The 22,184-nt window shown below is 48.1% G+C and overlaps 1 protein-coding gene across 12 annotated transcripts in view; it reads left to right on the top strand.

Moving 5' to 3' along the window:
• CASK (calcium/calmodulin dependent serine protein kinase) overlaps positions 1-13,137 on the top strand; it is a 350,654-nt gene extending 337,517 nt beyond the window's left edge. For 6 of the 12 annotated variants that reach the window (XM_038587210.1, XM_038587220.1, XM_038587216.1 and 3 more), the window contains 3 exons: positions 450-652; positions 7,857-7,940; positions 11,130-13,137. In XM_038587210.1, the coding sequence (XP_038443138.1) occupies positions 450-652; positions 7,857-7,940; positions 11,130-11,306 (464 nt within the window). In that variant the 3' untranslated portion in view covers positions 11,307-13,137. The remainder of the gene's footprint in view (positions 1-449; positions 653-7,856; positions 7,941-11,129) is intronic. The other 6 variants (XM_038587211.1, XM_038587221.1, XM_038587214.1 and 3 more) reach the window with 1 other exon arrangement.
• Positions 13,138-22,184: the final 9,047 nt, after the last annotated feature.

Raw genomic sequence — 22,184 nt, 5'->3', positions numbered from 1 at the left:
TGAGGAACTGATCATTCAATTTTATTTAATTTCAATTTATTTAAATTTAAATGTCTGTATGTGATTTTCCTTTTTCTTTTTTTTATTCTTTTTTCCTTCTGCTTAAGACCTAACTGCATTAAGGCATACAGTAACTTATGTTAATCTTGGGTCATTTAGTGTCTTTCTCCTGTGGTAGCCCACAAAGGGATGAACTAAATCTCCTCTAGACACCAAAAAATTCACCAAATCAAACAACTAACCAGCTACTGTGGTCTGATGTCACACAGATAAATATGGTGTCGAGAATTTAGTTCTACAAAGCTACCAGGGATGGGACAGAGCACAAGACATATACTAAAGAATCCACAGCTTTTAAGAATAGATGGAGTTTGGGTAGATTCCACTGGGAGCGTCAGCTCATGAGCTCAGCCTTTTGAGCCTCTCTTGATACATGACTTTCTTTGCAGATACAACCAGACCTCCAAAGAAAGATGAAGAAAATGGAAAGAATTACTACTTTGTATCTCATGACCAAATGATGCAAGACATCTCTAATAACGAGTACTTGGAGTATGGCAGCCACGAGGATGCAATGTATGGGACAAAACTGGAGACCATCCGGAAGATCCATGAGCAGGGGCTGATTGCAATCCTGGACGTGGAGCCTCAGGTAACAAGTGGCCACTTGCAGACCCCATCAGCCTGCCTGCATGCTAAGTTCAGGTTCTGAAATCAAAAATGCCATCAGAACGGCATGGACCGCATGATAAATAAGCCATAGGACAGTAGTAGCAGTGCAGGCATCATGGGTTAAGAGTCTAGAATGCAAACTGACTTATCAGTGGGCTCAGTGCACACACCATGTATTTAAGAAGCAACAATATGCTCTTAGGAGATTCATTATACTCAGCAGCTCAATAAAAGTATCTGATTGGGTCCGTGCCTGCCAGAAATCTGACAATAATGTGACCTCAGGATGAGACTCTGGTGCTTTGTTATCACAACAGCCACCTTTCCTCTCTCAGTACAGCTCACGCTGGACCATTAAAGCCTCTGGCAGCATCTTCTGTTAATCACCAGCAGGGAACTCTGATCCTGGGGTCTGGGTCTGGTCTGAAATGCAGCCCTGGCTTTAGGAAGGCAAGCATGAGTGAGCCCAGGGGTTGCCAGACGGAGCGGGGCTGGAGACCTATGGTGGTTCTTAGCCTCCACCGTCTCTTTACTGAGGATGATGCCCAACCCCAGGCTAAAACTGGGAGGGATATGGAAAGCTTCGAGGACTCAGAGCCAGACACTAGGATGACTAGATAATCTGTAGGGAAGGCCTAACCTAGATGCAGTGGGAACTATCCAACTCGAAAAGGAGAAAGCCACACATCAAACATGTAAGGAAGCCAAACATGTGAGAGAGGCCTTGCATCAAAAATGCTGACAGGCTGGGGCGCCTGGCTGGCCCAGTCAGTAGAACATCCAGCTGTTAATTTCAGGATTGTTAGTTAGAGCCCCACATTGGGTGTAGAGATTACTTAAAAAAAAAAAAAAACACAGACATGCTATTTTTTTCATCTCTGAGGACAAATCCAGCAGAAGGGAGACTTAAAGCCCAGTAGAAAGGATATTGTAAACACGGAGCAAGTTACAGGAGACTCCTGGGCCTGCCATTTCTAAGACCAGTCTATGCCCCAAATCCCTATCACTTAGAAATAGAATTTGTATACCACCTGCTGAAATGGTCAACCAGCTTCCCATTTTGCTAGGCTTCCCTGGCTGTCACAGGCCAGGACGATCCCTGTTCAAGGGCACCCTATGAGGCTTGGTCCCCTAGCCATCCCTAAAGGGAGGAGGGAAACTGAGTCAGCACGGTCTGTGGGACCCATGGCCTGGCAGCTCAGTCACTCAGCTCCAAGATCCTACCATCATGGCCAGTGAGCTCCCCCATTTCCTTTCACAGCACCTGATGGGGTTCTTGAACTTGGAATGTGGTTAAGGGGTTGGGGAGGAAAGCAATAGAGCAGTGAACGCCATCCAGTTTACTTAGCAATAAACTTGGACCTCTCGAGAACTAATTATATAATGTGGAATATAGCTGGATTTCTGTTTAACTCCGAATCCCTCCTTACTAGGGATAGGAAAAATCTTCTGGCCAGGGGTGGCTAGAGGCAAAGTCTCAGTCCTGGGCCTGGTCTTCACCATCCTCTCCTTTGTTCCACACTGGTCTTCACCTGAATGTCTTTTTCTGCTGGTAGTAATGTCTGTAGCACTATGCTGGCTGAAGGGCTCCTCAGACCCCTCCGCATTACCCAGGTCCGTTTTCCAGGGCTTTCTGCCCTACCTGCCACTGCCACTGCCACCCTCCTGGTGCCCAGCTCTCCCCACACCCTTGCCTAGGCATGCATCGCTCTGCACCACTGAGTGGGCGTGCTGCGGCCTTATCAGGAAAACCACGCAGTCACCTTTACAAGTGACCCCGGGCCCCATAGCACCCGCTGCCCCAGGCTGGGCACTTTCCTGCTCCCCTTACTGCTGGATGAACTCACTGCATTCCTCTCTCCCACCTTCCTGTCCCTACCCCAGAATTGTGACTGCTCAGAGCTCCCCACCCCAGAGGGTGGGACCAGGGATCACCCAGGGCCTGCTCCCCTCATTGGCATGGTCGACCACGCTGGTCCCGGGCTCACCTGCCTGGGACCATGCTAGCCCACTATAGACTCAAGCCAGGGCCCTTGCCTCGGGGTGCAGCTGCAGACACCCACACAGTCCGCAGCCACTGGGCTTTGCCCTGCAGCTGCCCCTTCTACCCCACAGGCCAGGCAAGGCTGGCAGCCCACCTTCAGGAGGCCGGCTCCAGGAGGCTCTGTCCTCAGGACACCTTTCTCCTCACCCTTTCCCACCCCAGCCTGTGTGATCCCACACATACACTATATCCCACGGAGAGCTTGACTCAGCCAGCTTGTGTGAAACACTTATATTCCAAGTGTTGTGTCAGGAGCTAAGAATACAAATAAGCTGGTGAGGGTGATATTCATCCCTTGGTGTGCATCAAAAACTCCCCAACAGGAGAAATGCCATGTGGCGTTTTCAAAACCCCTCTCATGTCTGCCACTGCTGACTTGTGCACCGTAGGGAGACCACCCAGCACTGGTGCTCACTGAGTCTGGGCATATTATTCAGTGCCATCTTAGCTTATTTTAGACAGGCCAAACTGAACACATGTCTGACACTATATATGTTAAGACGTTGTGGTCCAACTTTAAATCTAGAGGGTCTTAGTAAAGATTAAACTAGAAGCAAACCAGTAACCTGGCTTCTTTTAAAATGAGAAGAACAGGGACACTTGGCTGGCTCTGTTGGTAGAGCATGCAACTCTTGATCTCGGATTGTGAGTTCAAGCCCCACATTGGGTGTAGAGATTACTTAAAAATAAGATTGTAAAAAGAAGAACACTGTTTGGCAGCCCTGGTGGCCCAGCAGTTTAGCGCCACCTTCAGCCTGGGGCGTGATCCTGGAGACCTGGGATCAAGTCCCACGTTGGGCTCTCTGCATGGAGCCTGCTTCTCCCTCTGCTTGTGTCTCTGCCTCTCTCTCTCTCTCTCTCTTCTCTTCTCTCTCTCTCTCTCTCTCTCATAAATAGATAGATAGATAAGATCTTTTTTAAAAAATTTAAGATGAGAAGAACAGGCTATGTTCCTACCATGCTGTGTATTTGGCAAACATGAGTACTCCTCCCCAACTCCTTGGAACCCTGAGACAGGTATCAGTAGCAACCTTCGTAGATGAAGAATCGAGGTGTACGATAACCATGACTCGACCAAGGTTTCACAACCAACCGAGAGGGAGGTTTGAGCTTGAACAGTGTTGGCCTGGGCTTTGGTTTTTGTACAGTTGGCCCCAGCCTCCTTTCACTGTTCCACCCTGGGAATCCTTAACCTCATCCACCTTGTATATAGTCGTATGATTTAAATCTTTTTTTTAATGTTTAGAAAAATCGATAAGGCAGTCAAAACCTGAGGAAGAACTATAGAACTTCTTTTTCATTGAAATAAAACCATGGCTCCAAAAATAATCTTAGCACCAGGGTGTCACCAGAACTTACCATGATGGTTTTAGATTTTCATTTTATTCTGGTTTATCTATTTGTGACTTTAAAAAGTTAACAGTAGCAGAGCATGTGTGATTTTGCTCTTGCCCATAGTGGGAAATGTTATCAGCAAGGGGTAGCCAGGGTAGCTGCTGTCTTGTTAGGAATCTGCACTTTAAAACAAGAGCCCAGTTCTGAGCTAGGGGCTGTTCTGTGAAAGATGATCTCTGGGGTCATTGTGCTCTTCCTTAAACCCTTACATTTTTATACAAAATGACTCAGACACTTGCCCTTATGTACTTTTTTAAGTTTGCAAAGCAGATCCATCTTAAAGCTATCTGCATTGTAGATACTTGATCAGATGCATTTTTGTTCCTTACACATGGTAACCAGGGATGAACTATTGGCCATATAGGTGCCGTAAAATCAATTTGTCTCCACAGAAGAGAACTAAAGACTTGACTTTAAATCTTAAACTAATGGTGCTTTGGCTGTTTGAATCCAACGTATTTTTGGCAGTCTCTCTATACTTTCCGTCCTCTCTGGGATTCAGAAAGCGATCCTTCCCTGTAAATACTAACAGATTTTGTATCTTGTCTTTAGTCAGAAAGGAAGAAGGTTTAGAGACCTTGAACCCTCACCCTACCACTCCCCCCCCCTCTTACCAGCCTGAGGGAATGGAATCCTTGTGAAGCAATTCCAGTTGCTGTCCCTGAAGCGACCCTAGACCTTGGGCTCAGAGACAACACTTGAGACCCATAGGTAGAGAGCAGAGAATGGAGACACAGTTGTTCAAGAACAACTTAGGAAATGTGTGGTGACTCCGCTGAAGATCTGAGGGCTACTAGACAAGAAAATCTCACTCCGGACTTGAGGGGCCTTTTCATTTTTGAAAATAACAGAGAGGGGGGGAGAAAATAACATAGGCTAGGAATCGAACATCAAAGCCCTGAGAAAGCTCCTGTAGCTACTATGATCAGCATGCAGGTTGGCTCTGAACTTCCTGGCAAGCAGGACAGAGAGGGGAGTATCCTGGATCCCATAATTCTCATCTCCTAGAAGTATGCCAGTTCTTTCTTTGGGATTACCTGCTGAGGGATGAGAACCTAGTCCTTGGACACAATCAGTGTGGCAAGCACAGCCTGCAGTGACAGCCAGCTGTGTGCAGTAAGCACGGAAGGACCCATGTCCTGATGGCTAAAGGCTTGGGGCCTACGTGCCGCATGGAGAAGGGGCACATGCAGGATGCTCACATTTGCCGTGGAGCGTGCTTTCCAGGGTTGCAATACAAGGGCAAGCTTTAGACCTTAAGATCTTTGAAAAACTGAGTGGTTGTCAGGCTGGGGACACTGAGCAGAGAGAGGATCATTCCACGCCTGGGGTGTCCGTCTCTGCCTCACCTGTAGTTTCCACTCCACATCAAGGCTGCACAGACTTCCCATCTGGCCCTCGAAGTAGTGTCAGGGACAGAAGCCGGGGTAGGTCCCATGCACTAGAACATCTTCCCAGCTCAGCTGCCCAGAGGCTGCCTGTGGTGGATGAGGAAACCTGTCCACAGACCCTGTATCCATCTTGTTTATGAGCACAGGAAGGATGGGGAATGGGCCATGGGGAGGGTGGAGAGGCCCAAAATAATAATGACAGAAAAGAGGATTTCTAAAGGAAGATCTCCGTTAAGCACGAGTGAGCTGTATATGCACTTTTCCAGAATGTTTGTTCCTTGCTGAAGTCTTCAATCACAAAAGGGTTGGCAAAGAAATTGCCAATTACCTCTGTCAAAAATGAGCATAAGCAGGCTCAGAGAGCTTTCTCACAAGGGGAATGTGACATTCACAATTGAAGCATTTTTATAGGACCAGTGAGACAATGGGCCAGGCTCCCATAACCCACAAGGCGATACTGTTCCTGAGATTCCAGAACCTGATCACAGTGCAAGAGAACCTTGCACTAGACGTTTATTATCCAGGTTGTCTCTCACGAGCCTGTATGTTCAGAGGCCAGGAGATTCCCTTCAGCCACAGAACACCGTGCCCTCTGCCAATCATAGGTGACACTTTTTCATTTTAGCATGAAGACTGTTTATGCTAGGCGCCATCCAGGGCAGGAAGGAGACAACCAAACAAGACCCAGCCCTCCCCCCTCAAGCTCACCCTCTAGTATCTGGGCACTTGCATGTGTGGTGCAGTGGGTACCCTGGGGGCACCCAGGAGGGGCACCTGAGCTAGCACAGAGCTCCCAAAGGATGAAGACAAAAGAACACTGGTGCTAAAGGATCACTCAGCCAGGGCAGGAGGAAGAATAGGGACGGAGAGTCTGGACAGAGGGAGTAGTAAGAGAAAGGCTGGGAAACCAGAGAGAGCGTGGCCCTTTCTGGAACTGGAAGTAGTTCAGCAAGGCCAGTCCATGGAAGGGAAGGGGCAGAGAAGGGCAGAGGGAGGCTGATGAGATAAGCACAGGCCAGCTCAGGAGGGAGGGAGCTGCCATTTACGGTGAGGAGTGTGCATTTTATCCCCAGGCCAAGAGGGGGTCGAGGGGTCTGAAGCAAAGGAGCCATACAGTGGGATTTGCCTTGCCAGAAGATCGGTCCCTCTAGCAGCAGGCTTTAGTACAGAGGCAGAGTGACCAGCCTGATTACTACTACAGTCAACCAGGCAAAAGAGGGAGGAATAGGAGTAGGACAAAGCACACGATTGAAAAGTCATCAAGAAAGCAAAACATGCAGATAACAGAATAGACACGTTAAATGCTCATATAAAGGACAGTAGAGGTTCCTCCCCACCGATGCAGACAAGTCAAGGACCTGTCAGTCTCTTGTGAAGTGTGTGCCTGCGGATGCAGGGTTCTGTGCTGTGGAGGAGAGTCCACAACCCGTAGGAGGCTCACGTCCTCGTGGCCGGGAGCTGATGAGTAATCCCTTACCCGAGTCAACGAGTCGGTGGACGTTGGCAAGGCTTCAAGGCTTCGGGAGGGAAGTGAACTGGCCTCGGGGCTCCCTCTCCCTCCCTGGAACACAGCATTTTCCTGTGGGCACAGCAACCCCCTGGGGCCACTGAGCTCCTTTAGCTGCTGCAGCCTAGGGCCCTGGACAAGGTGCCCCTGCCCACGGGGACCTTTCATCCGGGGGACTGTGAACACAGCCTAATTTGAGAGAGAGGGAGCACAAGCGGGGAGGGGGAGAGAGAGAAGCAAGCTTCCTGCTGAGCAGGGAGCCCAACAAGGGGATCGATCCCAGGACCATGGGATCATGACCTGAGCCAAAGGCAGATGCTTCACCAACTGAGCCACCCAGGAGCCCCTGGTGTTGACTTTTCTGAGGGTAAGGAAGTCTGACTTATTCACAGGATTCATAAAAAACATCCAGTTGGTCAGCTTTCACTTGCTGATGGCTATTGTCCATCCTTCGGAAGGAAAGGAGTATGAGGGTTCACGGATAGAGCTGGTGATGTGCTGCTGCAGGGCTGGGAGTTTGAGTCAGAGGCTTGTTCAGCCAGGTGGTTTCGTACAGACTCGTTCCACAGCTGCACTCACTAGCTTTTTTTTTTTTAATTCAGTTAGCCAACATATAGTATATCATTCATTTCATCAGAATTCAGTGCCTCGTCAGTTGCCTATAACACCCCATGCCTATCCCATCCTGTGGCCTCCTCAGTGCCCATCCCCTCACCCCACCCCCTCCAGGCACCCTCACCTTGTTCCCTGCATTTGGGAGTCTCTCAGGGTCTGTCTCCCTCACTGAAAACTGAATGGGAAGTTCCTCGTTTGTTCATCTTCTGAGTCTCCCGTGTTTGGTCCGCAGGCGCTGAAGGTCCTGAGAACCGCCGAGTTTGCACCTTTTGTCGTGTTTATCGCTGCGCCAACCATCACTCCAGGTCTGAATGAGGTAAGGCCTGGTCCATTTCCATGGCCCATCGTCTTAGGGACCCGTGGGCGCTGTATGCTCCAGAAGGAAGCCCTGACTCTGCCAGGCAGCCGGGCGGAGGGGCGGAGGCTGGCCAGGCTGCCTCCGCTCCCCAGGGGGCCCCATGGAGCAAAGCAGCAGCCCCCACACCTTGCCCCCCAGGCCAGCCCTCGGCCCCTCTGCCAGAGGAGAGCTCCAGGGCTTCCCTGACCTCGGCCCAGTGGCAGCCTCTGCCCTGGGACCCACGCAGTCCCCAGAGATGAGCCAACCTAGAAACCAATCCCATCTGCGTCTTGGGCCAGCTCAGCTCAGCTCAGCGGTCTGGAGCAGTGCCTGCCATGGTTGGTGTCCCCCTCTAGTACTCAGCTGACTCCGAGGGCCTTCTGAGGCTGGGCAGATGCTAACGTGGTCAGCACATCGGTGTGTGTGGTCAGCACATCGGTGCCCACCTGCTGCAGGTTCACTCTTAAGAGGAGACTCCGGCACAGAGTGACCCGTTGCATCTGCCAGGTAGAGAAACCAGCAGAGGAGAGGGCTCCTGGCTCTGTTCAGCTAACACCAGCTAACCCCACCCAAGCTAGTTGACAGTACAATTGAGCCCTAGAAATTTGCACTTTGCATACCTGTAAGGAAGATTAAATCTTTACATGTCTAGGTTACTCATCTTTTTAGTCATTCTTTTGCAAAAGCTATATGCCTTTGTAAACTCAACTTTTCCATCTTCGTTGATACACCCACATGTTTGAAGCCCCACAGTGCACTTAGCGCTTATCCTTTGGTTGCCGTGTATTTTTCTTGAATTATTATCTTTGCTCTGTTTTGTTTTTGTCTTTGCCTATTTTCCTGCCCTTTTACTAATTTTCCATAGCTGCCAAAATGGTGCAGAAAATTGCCTGTAAGTACCAGCTAGGAGGTGACGAAATACAGCCTTGTTGTCTTTCCTAGATTTAGAATGTAGATCTTTTCTTCCCATAAACCCTGGCTTTTGCTGTTAGAATAGAGGCATTTTGTTTTCACTGAGTTAAACCCTGCTCCTGCGTGAGGCAAGCCTTCAGACAAGCTGTGTTGCCAAGGAGGAAACCGACAAATATAGCTTCATCTTATATGATCCTTAAGAGGAAAGCTTTCTTTTTCTGTAAAGAGAGAGCTACATTTAAAAACTGATGCTGTCAGCCATAAATTTTCTCACATGTTTTCATCAGCCTGGCTCTCTGAGCAAATCATAAACTCTGCAAGTGGTTTCTGAAGCCCAGGACTGTGGTTTTCAGTGGAATCCCCGAGCCGGGAGAGTGACGTGGTGGGAACCGGATCTCCTCAGGCTGGCAGCAAGCACTCCTGTCCTTGGGTGAATGAGCATTTCCCAAAATTGGGCTTCTCCATTGTTGGTTGTAAAGTGAAGCCAAAATGAAAATACCAGGCTTTTCAAGCACCAGCAGAAAGCGTGTTGATCTGACCTTAGGAGATAGTGATCAACTGAGGTCGCATCTACACTGTGCTAGCTAAAGGCCAACATCTGAGCACACCCAGTCCCACTTTGAAATCCCAGTAAAAGACGGTGAAACTTGGAGGCTGCCCCTTTCAGAGGGTCCTGATAGAATGGGTGGGGCTCTCAGCTTCCCCGGTGCCCATCCACCCACACCGTGGTGCCATGATGGGATCAAGTGACCTCACTTTTGATCCCCTCTCTAGAGAGTTGCACCCACAGACCAGGGCTCTTCAGGGAGGGTTTCTCACAAATAATGGATGGGCCTCAGGTAAGAGGAGGGGTCCCAAGCAGCTGCCATGGCTCCCAAGTTACTGAAGGTACCACATGTTCTGGGTTTTCTGGAGGTGCGTCTCTGGCATCACCGGCCTCCACTTCCTAGTAGAACAGCTTTCCATCTCAATTACAGATTTACCACTCATCAGACCCTGTAATGGCCAGTGTCAGCCAAGGGCTTGCTCTCTCAGTACTGTCTGGTGGGAAGCGCTTACTGTGTACAAGGCACAATGCCAAGTGCTGGGCACAGCGATGACAGGGCACACAAGACACGTTTACTGTCTAGTAGGGAAGAGAGATGCTAATCAGATCAGCAGGTAGGGGTTGTATGTAGCTCCATGTATCTAGGGTAGGGCTCAGCCCGATACCTCACCTACATAGTGTTGGGATGGCAGTGGGGGGTTAGTTTGATTCACAGAGTTCTCTGGCTTCAAGTTTGAATCTGTCCATTGAAAGTTCAGCATCACAGTATCCGCCCCATGAAGATCCAGAGGCCGACTTTCTGGTGGCCCTTAAGAGATCCTGATCTTGAAAGAACTGCCATCCAGAGGCTAAAGCGAAACTCAAGACTCGTGTGACAAACTAGGAAACTGAATTCCCTCCTCCTGTGGGCTCACCCTGAGGAGGGCTCTCAAAATCTGCAGCAGGCTGGAGGCGTTGAGGGAAGTCCATTATTGCAGCAAAGCCCCCAAGAGTTCAGTAGCTGCTTTTCCTTCAGAGTTTTTTCCCCTAAGAGGTACGAGTACTTCTGCCTGGTGACATTGTCTGGCCATTTCCAATGGCTAGACCACTTTGAGGGGATTCATCAGATGCCGGTTGCCATCATAACTGGAAAATGGCCTTATTTCATCCATTATTTGTAACATCCAAAAAGCTTTTGCCTGGCATCCGCTGCTGTTGAGTGCAGGCCATTATATGTAATTGAATTCCTGGAACATGTTGGACCTTGAAGTAGAAAAGGGAAAAATGCAACTTAATTTGTTGGCCCAAGGCAGCAGCTTTTTGATGCAAGTACAGCTGGGCTCTAGGGCCCGGGGACCAAGGGTGGGGGGCACTGGAGCCCTCGCTGCCAGCTGGGAGACCTCCCGATGGGGCAGCTAGGCCTGGGCGTGCAGGGCACTGTGTGTATCCAGGAGGGCCTGGTCCCGTGCGGGGTGTGACATGGAGCACCTGTTGCATGGGGCGCCGCCAGGCTGCAGCCAGTCCTCTAGCCCTGCCGTCACAGGGGCTCATTGTCAGCTCAGTCACGAAGGGGACTTTGGCCTTGTGCCCAGATGCAGCACCTCAAGGTCTGGCCTTGACCATGTCTGCCACTGGGAAGAACAGAAATGTGGAAAGAGCAAGAATCTGACTACTCTCTCCTCTTTGCTCCTCCCTCCCCCCGCCCCACCCCCTATCCCTTCACCATTTAGGATGAGTCTCTCCAGCGCCTGCAGAAGGAGTCTGATATCCTCCAGAGAACATACGCACACTACTTCGATCTCACAATTATCAACAATGAAATTGATGAGACAATCAGACATCTGGAGGAAGCTGTTGAGCTCGTGTGCACAGCCCCACAGTGGGTCCCGGTCTCCTGGGTCTACTAGGCCTGTCCCCAGATACCTGACGCCCACCCGGGAGCCACCTCATCCGTGGAAAAGTCTCTTTGTTATCGGCCTTGTGTCAGCAGGTCATGGTCCCTAGAGACTACCTAGTTGTAGTGTGACCTCCATTTATAATTATTGTCATGTCCGAATAGATAGGAGGAGAAAAACAATTACACACTAATTTAAAGAGACAGTATCTTTTTTAATCAGTTCTCCTAAACTTTAATAAAATGTATCTTTAAATGTATGTATTATTCAATCCTTTGGAATGTTATATTTTTGGAAATCATAGCTTTTTATTTCCAAGGCCCCTAAAAACTGCACAAAATAGATGCTGCTTTCTATAATCTATTTTAATAATAAACAATGATTCTGTTACCTTGACTGGGGGTGGAACACTACATTCTTTTTAGAGTCTGATTTTATGGATTGGAATATCTTTCTTTCCTTTATTTATTTGAAATAATCAGTCTAGTGATTACAAAACAGTCATAAATTTTTAAAGGCCTTTTTTTCTTTTTTTTTTAGACTAGTATTTTTTTTTAAGTCCTTTATGTAACATCCAGACAATGTGATACTGTCTCTTTGAAGCACCCTGTAAACCTTTTAGAGATTTGAAGTTGGGTCTTGACTCTTAATGCATGTGGACAGTCGCGAGCGTTTATGCTGTCGGTGTGTCTGTGTTGGACAAAACAATCTGTAATCTACAGCAAAGTACATTCCGTTCACGGGGCACGCCCAGGGGAGTAAGAATAAAATGCTATTATGACTAAGTTGTAAACCTATGCACATCCCTTGCATTTCGGGCAACTTTATAAAAAAAAAAAAAGAAACTGATTTTTATTAATAATAATCCTGTAGTGAAATGTGTTTGTAATTTTGTCTCAATTTAATTTGTTGTAAGGTGGGAGGGGGAGTTGCTGGTTTCACCATTTCAGATCTGTGTTGTCTGAGAGTATTAACGTTTTAATTAAGCAAAGAAATGAGGATTTTTAATATGTATGTAATTGTTTTAAAGCACCCATTTTAAGAGAATATACTGTGCAATGAAGAAACCAGTTTAGGCACTTGCTATAAACTGAATTATTCCAAAAGAATAATCTATAACAGCCCTGTAAATTCCTTTAAAATGATAACTAACAGGACAGTTTGACCAATTTTTTTTAAATATACTTCCTTTTATGTGTTCAATAATTAAATGCCTTTGGGTCCTTCATTTCATTATAGATTTGTTCAGGTTTACAAGCCGATGATCTTTTAGATTTTATAATTCGTTAGATGCTCACTGAACCATGGAAGGCCCAGGAGTGACTATCAGTTGGCAGGACAACAAGATTTTCTGCCAGAGCACAGCTCGGACCACGTCGGGCTCCCAGAGCGCAATGCGCCCGAGGACCACCCATGTAGTGGAGGCCATCTGTGGTTTCTCCTTCCTCTTGCTATATCCCTTGGCACAGGAGAATCATCTGTCCATGTTGCTTTAGACACATGAACCATCTCATCACCCTTCCATGAGGTCCCATTCTTCTAATACAGGAGATGCAAGCTAGGGTTTTCCAACTCTTGGCCAGAGGTCAGTGGAAGACTCTTCGTTAGGGTGTCAGGGTGTAAATGGTTCTATTAACCTGGGATCCTTGAGAACGTACCATCCGGGTCGCTTCTTGTCGGTTAGAGAGCCTCATCGCTTTGTGCCTTGGCAGGATGTGCAGGGTTTGTTCTGAGCTGAACGGCTCCTCTTGAAAGACCACACAGAGAAAGCATCTGTATACTCCTTTTAAGGTGTCACCCTCCTCTCCCACCAGCTCTTATTAAACGATGATTTTTCTTTTTCTCTGATGTTGTCCTTTGTCGGTGACTGGATGAATTTGCAACTTACCAGGTGTTGAGTGACCTGCTTCTGTTGAGGCCCCACAGCAGGGTGACCAAACCACCAAACCAGGGCCACCCTGGATGGAGAAGGGAAACCTCAAGAGTTGTTTCAAGCTGTGTTAGGATTGATTTAAATCTAACTGATGCCAAGGCCAGTCATTCCTGTGATGGTATTGACCACAATCTGGGCTCTTCGTGGTGTGGAAGCGCCCACTCTACCTCTTTTCCAGTGAAGCACAAAGAAAAATACAGCTAACACATGGGGAACACAGACTCACTCCCCCTCTGCTAGAAACGCCCACACCCCCTTCTCGGGCCCTTTGAGGCCAAATCGCCAGAGATGCTGATGATGCCTATCTTAAGCCATGTTGACAGAGGTGGATCAAGCAGAAGAGCAAAGCTGTGCCAATTTAAATGTCTGTGGCCCCAGGATCGAAAAGCACTTAGCACCCGTCCTCACTTCTCAATCGGAGAGGCCCGCAGGCAGGCACCGCTCTCGCCACTGGGTAGATGGCAAAATTCCTGTACCCAGAACTCACTCTGGCTGAACTTCTCAAAGAGGTCATCTGCTCCATTCCACTAACATAGGCCCTTCTCTAAACTAATGCCTTTGTGACCTGCCAGAAAATGCTTAAATTCAGAATAATTTCACGCAAAACTGCTGCTGCTACATTACAATCATCCACTAAGCAATCAGAGAAAATTACTAAAAATCTTCACTGCTTCCATTCCATCAGCAAAATCTTTTTTTTTTTTCCTTTTCAAAGGCCAGAGCAAATGATTACAATTATTAAATCTCATCACTGGTCAATTGAGCCATATTCTGGAGGGTTTTTCCACCCAGCCCCACCTCCCACAGCAAAAAAGGATGTTTTTAATACGTGGAATTATTAAGAAGGGTCCTGATATTTTAGTAAGGTAGTAGTAGTTACTTTGCACATGCAGCATATTCAATTTTAACACCGAAAAAGAGAATGTCACTCAATTCATCTGGAAGTTTTCTCACTGTCAGGATAATATGGTAGCTCTTTAAAATGCAATTAAATGTATCTCCTGTCAGATGAGATGGTTTAAAACATTTGCTCAGAGAAGAAAAGAAATGGGTGACCTACTTCCTGCTATTTGCATTCAGAAGGCGTCTTCCGAGCCCATCCTACTGGTGGCGGGTTACCTAAACCTAACGCAGAGCGCGCTGCGCGAAGGACCGAGCAGGTGCCCTGCTGCCCCGAGCCGGCTTCCATGGCCCACCCTCCGGGGCCGGCCAGCTGCCTCTGCACTCCGTGCCCCGGTGATCTGATGAAAGCCTCTGATCTCATTACCACAGAGTAGAATTTTTGTTGGTTTTCAAATCACTGTTAGTTACCGGTTCATTAAGGTTGTAAGTTCCTTCCTTGAAAAAGTGTAGTCCGTTGGGCCACCCTCAAAAATGAGATGGCGGAGACACCCAGAGGGGACGTTGCCCCTTACGGACAGGCAGCCCAGAGCAAACTCCTCGTCTCCTACCGATGTGACGTCCTCTTCTTTGTTTCAGGTCAATCTCTTGGGGCAAAGAGAACATGCTGAAGCTAGCAAAGAGGATTTTCTCTTTACTAAATTCTTAATTATCCTGCCTCATGCATCCCCCTCCCCCGAAAGGGAAGGCACCTTGCACTCAGCATTGGAAAACAAGCCCCTTAGGGTCCTCATGCCCTCCTCCTTGCTTCCTGTCATCAAATGTAGTGTGTGTGTGTGTGTGTGTGTACGTGCGCACGCACACGCGTGCACATTGGGGGGCGGGGGAGAGTTTGTTTTTCCAGAACCAAACACAGCTTCCTAATTCCATCCTCTTTACAAGGACTTAAGATACTGAGGCTGATTAGGGCCTGTCATAGGCTAAAAGGTCCCTGAGCGCCTTTCTCTTGTTCTGCGCCTCTAATTAATTCCCCTCTTTGAAAGACGTTCTGCTCCTTGATGCAGCTTGCAGAAGGGCTACAAGCTTTAATCATGAATCATTTCATTTGGTAGAACTCTTCCTTTTCTTACCCCTTTCGAAGCAAGGGTCTCCCCTCCACTTGAGGTCTTCGGGGGAAAGGGCTGTGCCATAGGCTTCCTGCCCCCTGGGCCCGGCCCACACTCACTTAACGGTTCCCCTTAAACCTGGAGCTGTTGGAAGTCCGGGTCTTCTGGCCTAGTGAGGGGGGTCCCCGCTGTGGGCTGCATCCGGGAAGCGGAGGACGGGAGGCAGAAGGGCACGCTCCGCGGCCCACATCCCTTTGCTCTGCTCCTTTCTCTCCCACTCTTGGGCCGCGGGAGGCGGGCAGAGCCGGCAGGGTGAGGGGGGCGGCCACGCCACCTCCAGGCAGGCACGGCCAAGTCTTAGCTCTCCGGAGGCCTAGGACATCCAGAGCGCCCACCACCTCCCACCTGACCCTCCATCAACCCTCTTGAACCTGTGCAAATGGACTGAGCAACAGAAAACGGAGAGAGGTGTTTGCCACCACCCGGGAGACCTCGTTTCTGGCCCCAAGCACAACTCCAGACCCGTGTATGCTCAGAAACTCGGGACTTCGCTGCCACTCCGGTGTTAGCTCCCTTCTCTGTCTCTGGCCCATGGCCCAGGGGACGTGCCCGCGTTCCCCGTGAGAGAGGCCTGGGGCTGAGCAGCCCGGGCCCCAGACGAAGTGCGATCTCTGAGAAGGAGTGCTGCTTGGGAGCAGAAACAGGTGCTCCTCGACAGCCAGTGGCCCCACCTATTGTTTTCATTTTGAAGAGACCAAGAACTGGGGGAACGGACGTCCAGTCTCAGCTGTGTCCTGGAATGACGCCCGTGCAGGTGGCGGGGGAGCGGGCTGTCCGCCGCGGAGGCCACGCAGCCCTCACGCGCCCAGGCCGCGGCATCGTGTTTAGTTGCAATGCAGGTGTGTCGCCCTTCAAACTCAGTTCTGGGGTTGTTTTGCATAAAGTTTTGCCAGCGTGTTCTTTTCTCTGTATGTATAATTGCCTTTTTATAAAAGGTTTTGAAGTATTGTCTCAGTGATGAAAAGAGAGCGATGTTAACAGTTGTTGTATATTTCACCATTTCCAATTGTAAGTATTTGCAGGGTACAGCAAAGCCTTAGCACGCAAGAGCACGCGTGCAGGAGGGGTCCTTCGACACCCAGGAGGTGAGGGGATCAGAAAGGTCCGGATTCTCTGTAAATGTCCCGCTTTTCTTTCTGTGTGTATCTATCTACATGCCTTAGCACACGCCCTCCCGCCCTGATCCCTCTGCCCTGTCGCCAGAACAACCGGAACGCTGGTGCGCTGCCAGTTACAGGACAAAGCGATGGAACCCTAATCAGTTCTCTCTCGTGTGACAGGGGAGGAAGAGAAACTCCATAGTATTCTTTGTAGAATATACATACCTGTAGGATGCTGTGTAATGGGAAACCATAGAATTGGGCTTTTGTCATTTCAAAGTTGGAGAAATGTATGAATAAAATGTATAAAACACGAAAAGGCAGTTGTCTCCTCAGATTGCAGGCCACACAGCTCGGGGTACAGACCACAGGAGGATGGGAGAGACAAGGAGCTCCTCTCCAGGGTTCGGCCTCGCAGACCTTCCCACAAATGCATGGCCGAAGCGGGGATCGCGGGGTGGCTGGGGGTGGGGGCAGGGGAGGGCAACTTCCACCTGCCCTCATGGAGCACATCCCCGGCGGGGTGGGGGGCAGCGGGGGGGTCTGCCCTGGCAGTCACGGTCTTTGGCAAAGCTGCCACAGACTGCATCCTGAGAGCAGTTCAAGTTTAGTTGCTCGCACTTGATGCAGATTTAAAATAGCTTCGGGTTTTAAAAAAGAGAAAAAGAAAAATCCGAGTGTGACAGCTCCTAGAAATAGAAGTCTAAATTGATCGGAGTGGTGCAGGCACCCAGCATGGAAATCAAGTCTCTTGTCTGATGTCTGCATGGAAAGCCTCAGGAGGAAGCCTGCTGCCCTTGGCGTTGGGTGGTTTGCTTCGGTCTCTGGCTGGAGTCTGGGATATGGCCTGTCGCATGCCTCTGTGACCTACTCTGCACCCTCCTGTCCCTAGGCTCTGCCCAAGGAAAGAACCCCGGTGGCCTCAGACACCCACACTTGCATGTGTCCAAACACGCACAGCTCCAGAAATAGCCCAGGCCAAATGTGCTCACGTGGCTCACGTGAGAAACATAAACTAGGAGTGATCGTTGGCTTTGCCAAGATAACTCGCCCCCCCACCCCGCAAAAAAAAAAGTCTAGAAGAGTCTAGATCACGTTGAGACACAAGCAGTTGAGGCCCCGGCCTCTTGATTCAGGAAAATCCCAAGTCACCTGTCTTCAGATTGCTTACCTCCACGTACAGAGGACCAAAAGCATGAACACTACCATGAGGCTCATTTTTCGTGCTTAAAGGCAATGGAAACGCATCGAACATGTTGATAGTAAGCTGACAGAAATGAAAAGAAACATGTATTTTCCCCTATTTTCCCCAGTTTAGCATAATATTTAGATAAGCTGAATAATTGTGTGGTCTCATTCATTTGGGGAATATGAATGATAGTGGAGGGGAATAAAGGGGAAAGGAGAAAAAATAAGTGGGAAGTGTCAGAAAGGGAGACAGAACATGAAGACTCCTAACTCTGGGAAACGAACTAGGGGTGGTGGAAGGGGAGGAGGGCAGGGGGGTGGGGGTGACTGGGTGGTGGGCACTGAGGGGGGCACTTGATGGGATGAGCACTGGGTGTTGTTCTGTATGTTGGCAAATTGAACACCAATAAAAAATAAATTTATTATTAAAAAAATAAATTTAAAAACTATGATAAGCTGAATAAATAACTCCGGGTATCATTCCATGAACGACCATGGCAGAGAGGGGGGATCTGCCAAATGAATGCAACCTGATGGGTGCAGGGTGGCAGTGACATCGAAGTGCCCGCCAGTAGCAAGCCCCCCCGAAGGACAGCGTGCCACCCAGCCAAAGGCAAAGGCGAGGGGTGCTCCAGGAGAGAATGTTTCAAAAGGTGGCATCTGACCCTCTCAAGGAATGAGCATGCAAAACCTGGGCCTGCAGATGAAATCCCATGCTTAGGACCATGTGAGGGATCCCGCACCCACAGCCCGCACCTGCTCTCCACCCCCCATCTTAACCTTTCGGGGGGGCGCCCACAAACAGCTTGACCACAGAAGCATTCTTAGGCTTGATCACTCACTAAAAGCTTCCAACTCCCGCCACTGCCCTCTTCCCATTTCTAGGGCAGCTTTGTCCATTGCCACCCCCCAGCCCCCAGCCATGGCCAATGGCCCTGCAGAGAATCTGGCTCCCTCCTGCCACCACAGTGGTCCAAAATGAATGGCTTGAAAGGGGACAGCCTGCTGGGACCTCACAGGTGGCTCTAGACCCTCACCCTCAAGCTGTGAAACTAAGGCCAGAGACAGGGAAATTGAGATCATGCACAAAGTGGGTGGTAAAGGCTCAGCCACAAAAATCAACAGCTTACACAGAACTTCCCCTAGAACCTTCTGGGGTGATGGAAATGTTCTATTTCTTGTTTGGGGTAGTGGTTACATGGGCACACACAATTGTCAAAACACATCGAACCAAACGCCTATTCTCTGTGCTTTTCATCGTACATAAGCTATACCTCAGTTTCCAAATGAAAAGGGAGAAACCAGGTGACCGTTTCAGAGCTGTCACAAAGACATCTGACCAAATTCAACATCCAGTTCTACTTTAAAAACAGACTCGGGGATCCCTGGGTGGCTCAGTGGTTTAGCGCCTGCCTGTGGCCCAGGGCCTGATCCTGGAGTCCTGGGATCGAATCCCACGTCGGGCTCCCAGCATGGAGCCTGCTTCTCCCTCTGCCTGTGTCTCTGCTTCTCTCTCTCTCTCTCTCTCTCTCTCTCTCTCTCTCTCTCTATCATAAATAAATAAATAAATCTTAAAAAAAAAAAAAAAAAAAAACAGACTCTTGGGCAGCCCCGGTGGCTCAGCGGTTTAGCACCGCCTTCGGCCCAGGGCGTGATCCTGGGAACCCGGGATCGAGTCCCACGTCGGGCTCCCTGCATGGAGCCTGCTTCTCCCTCTGCCTGTGTCTCTGCTTCTCTGTGTATGTGTGTGTGTCTCATGAATAAATAAATAAAATCTTTAAAAAACAAAGACTCTTAAAAATAAGACAAAGGGGCGCCTGGCTGGCTCTGTCGGTGGTGCACGCGACTCTTGATCACGCAGTTGTGGGTTCGAGCCCCACATTGGGGGTTGGGATCACTTCAAACATAAACTCTTTAAAAACAAATAAATAAGATAGAAAATATCCTTAGCAGATACACAATAGCTATTACGATGATAAGCAACATAATCCACCTAAAAGTGATACAATAAAGGCATTAAAATTGCCATTATCTTCTACATTACCTAAACAGCACATGCCTCTCAGAGAATGGCTAGAAAATATGGATGAACAAGTAGATCTTCAGCCAGTTTCTGCGACTCAGAGAAACTCCGCAAACCCTTCTATGCGTCCCCGTCACGCGTTTCCCCGCAACTGTCCACATACGTATTTGTATTTGCGCTGTTTGACGCAGTGAGGGAGTCATACTAAACACGCAGCTCCCCGACTTCCTTCCTAGATCCTCCTCCCTCTGTGATTATTTAACTTTGCTTCCAAAGCACGGATCAGAAACAGAATAAAGAAGTATAATCAGTGATCCCCGGGTGGCGCAGTGGTTTAGCGCCACCTTCAGCTCAGGTCCTGATCCCAGGGTCCCGGGATCGAGTCCCACGTCGGGCTCCCTGCATGGAGCCTGCTTCTCCCTCTGCCTGTGTCTGTGTCTCTGCCTCTCTCTGCATGTGTCTCATGAATAAATAAATAAAAATCTTTTTTAAAAAAGAAGTATAATCATAGGAAAAGGGAAGACAAAACTGTCTGCTAATAATAACACTGTACACCTTGGAATGCCGCAGAGGACAACTGGACCTCCATTCAAGTTAATACAGAACAGGTACGGAAACACAGAACTCAGTGGTATTCTGTGTAGTAGCGCTAACATCAGGGGCGCCCGGGGGGCTCAGCGGTTGAGCGTCTGCCTTTGGCTCAGGGATCCCGGGGTCCAGGATCGAGTCCCTGCAGGGAGCCTGCTTCTCCCTCTGCCTGTCTCTGGGTGTCTCATTAATTAATGAATTTTTAAAAACCACTAATGGTAAAAGGGTACCATTCTCAATTGCAACAAGAATTTTTAAAAATCAACAAAATCCACGGGATGTATATGAAAACAAAACAAAGCTGCACTGAGGCGACAAAAAAGCTGCACAGGGGCACCTGGGCTGCTCAATTGGTTGAGCGTCCAGCTCTTGATTTCAGCTCAGGTCATGATCTCAGGGTGGAGGGACTGAGCCCCGAGTCCGCCTCCATGCTTAGGGGGGAGTCTGTTGGAGAGTCTCTCTTTCCCTCTGGCCCTCCCCTCCCTCATTCCCTCTCATTAACCAAGGGCTGGGGCTGCACTGAGAATGTAAAAGACTTGAATAAACAAGGAGAAATATTCTTGGGTGGAAGAACTAAATATTTCAATGCCATCAGGTTTTTCCAAATTAATGTGTAGGTTTATGACACCAAATCAAAATCCAATCATTTTTGACCTTTACAGAATGACTATTCATCTAGAAGAACAGTGACTTTTTATTATAATTTTAATTAAAGGAAATACTAAGAAAACAAGAGTAAATGAAGGGTGAGTAGCCCTTCCAGATTTTAATCTATTCTAAAGCTAAGACAACTAAGACATCACACATCAAAATGAGTTTCAGACAAAGAGTTCAATATAAAAATGAAGTGACAGGAAATGAAAACGCAGAAGTAATCAGTAAAACTCTAGAAGAGAGTAACTTTTTAAGTTTATACAGGAGAAAGTCACAAAGCAACTGAAAGATTTGATCTCATTAAAACATACATTTTTATGAAAAAAATGTAGACCACAAACTCAGAAAGACATTTTCTAATAAACAGGATATACAAAGAGTTTATTATATAATGATTTTACATAAACTGGTTAAAAATACTAACATCTCAGTATATAACAAAGGACATGAACATTTAACTGTGGGTAAAACTACTATTAAAAAGCAAACATTGGGGGCAGCCCGGGGGGCTCAGCAGTTTAGCACCACCTTCAGTCCAAGCCCTGATCCTGTGTGTGTGTCTCATGAATAAATAAATAAAATCTTAAAAAAAAAATACATTGGGGTGCCCGGGTGACACAGTTGGTTGAGTGCCTGACTCCTGGTTTTGGCTCAGGTCATGATCTAAGGGTTGTGGGATTGAGCCCCAAGTAGGGCTCCATGCCCAGTGCAGAGTCTGTTTGGGATTCCCTCTCCCTGTCCCTCTGCCCCTCCTGCTCATTCATTCTCTCTCTCTCTCTCTCTCTCTCTCTCTCTCCCTCTCTAATTAAAAAAAAACTTTTAATAAAAAATATTTTATTTAAGATTTTATATATTTATTTGAGAGAGACAGGGAGGCATCACATGAGTGGGGGTGAGGGGGAAGCAGACTCAATCCCAGGATCCTGGGATCATGACCTGAACCAAAGGCAGACTCTTAACAAAATGAGCCACCCAGGAGCCCCTAAAATAAATAAAATCTTTAAAAAAAAGTCAACATTGAAAATGATCAAAGAAATACAAGTTAAAAAAATTTTTTAACTCTTGAGATGTTAATTACTTGAAAAAACTCTTAATGTTATATTTACCTATTAGCAGATATATAAAAAATACGAGATTCGAAGCTAGTGTGTGTGTTGATGAAACTAGCATTTTCAGCCATTGCTCATAGCACTGCATATAATACAGTGACATTTACCAAGAGCCACATAAATTAAAGTTCATATTTTTCATACTATTGCATTTCTCTGTACCCGTTTTCATAAAAGAATCTAATAAAGCCAATCGGTGACATTTACTGAGTAGTTACTCTCATGATCCAGGCACTGAGTGCTTTGAACACCTTATTGTACACCTCCTTCCCCTGGCATCTGAGAGCTC

Source organism: Canis lupus, chromosome X (genome assembly GCF_011100685.1).
Source record: "Canis lupus familiaris isolate Mischka breed German Shepherd chromosome X, alternate assembly UU_Cfam_GSD_1.0, whole genome shotgun sequence".
NCBI lineage: Eukaryota > Metazoa > Chordata > Mammalia > Carnivora > Canidae > Canis > Canis lupus.
Note: the sequence above shows the minus strand (reverse complement) of the source record. Positions and strands in the feature narration are given on the sequence as shown.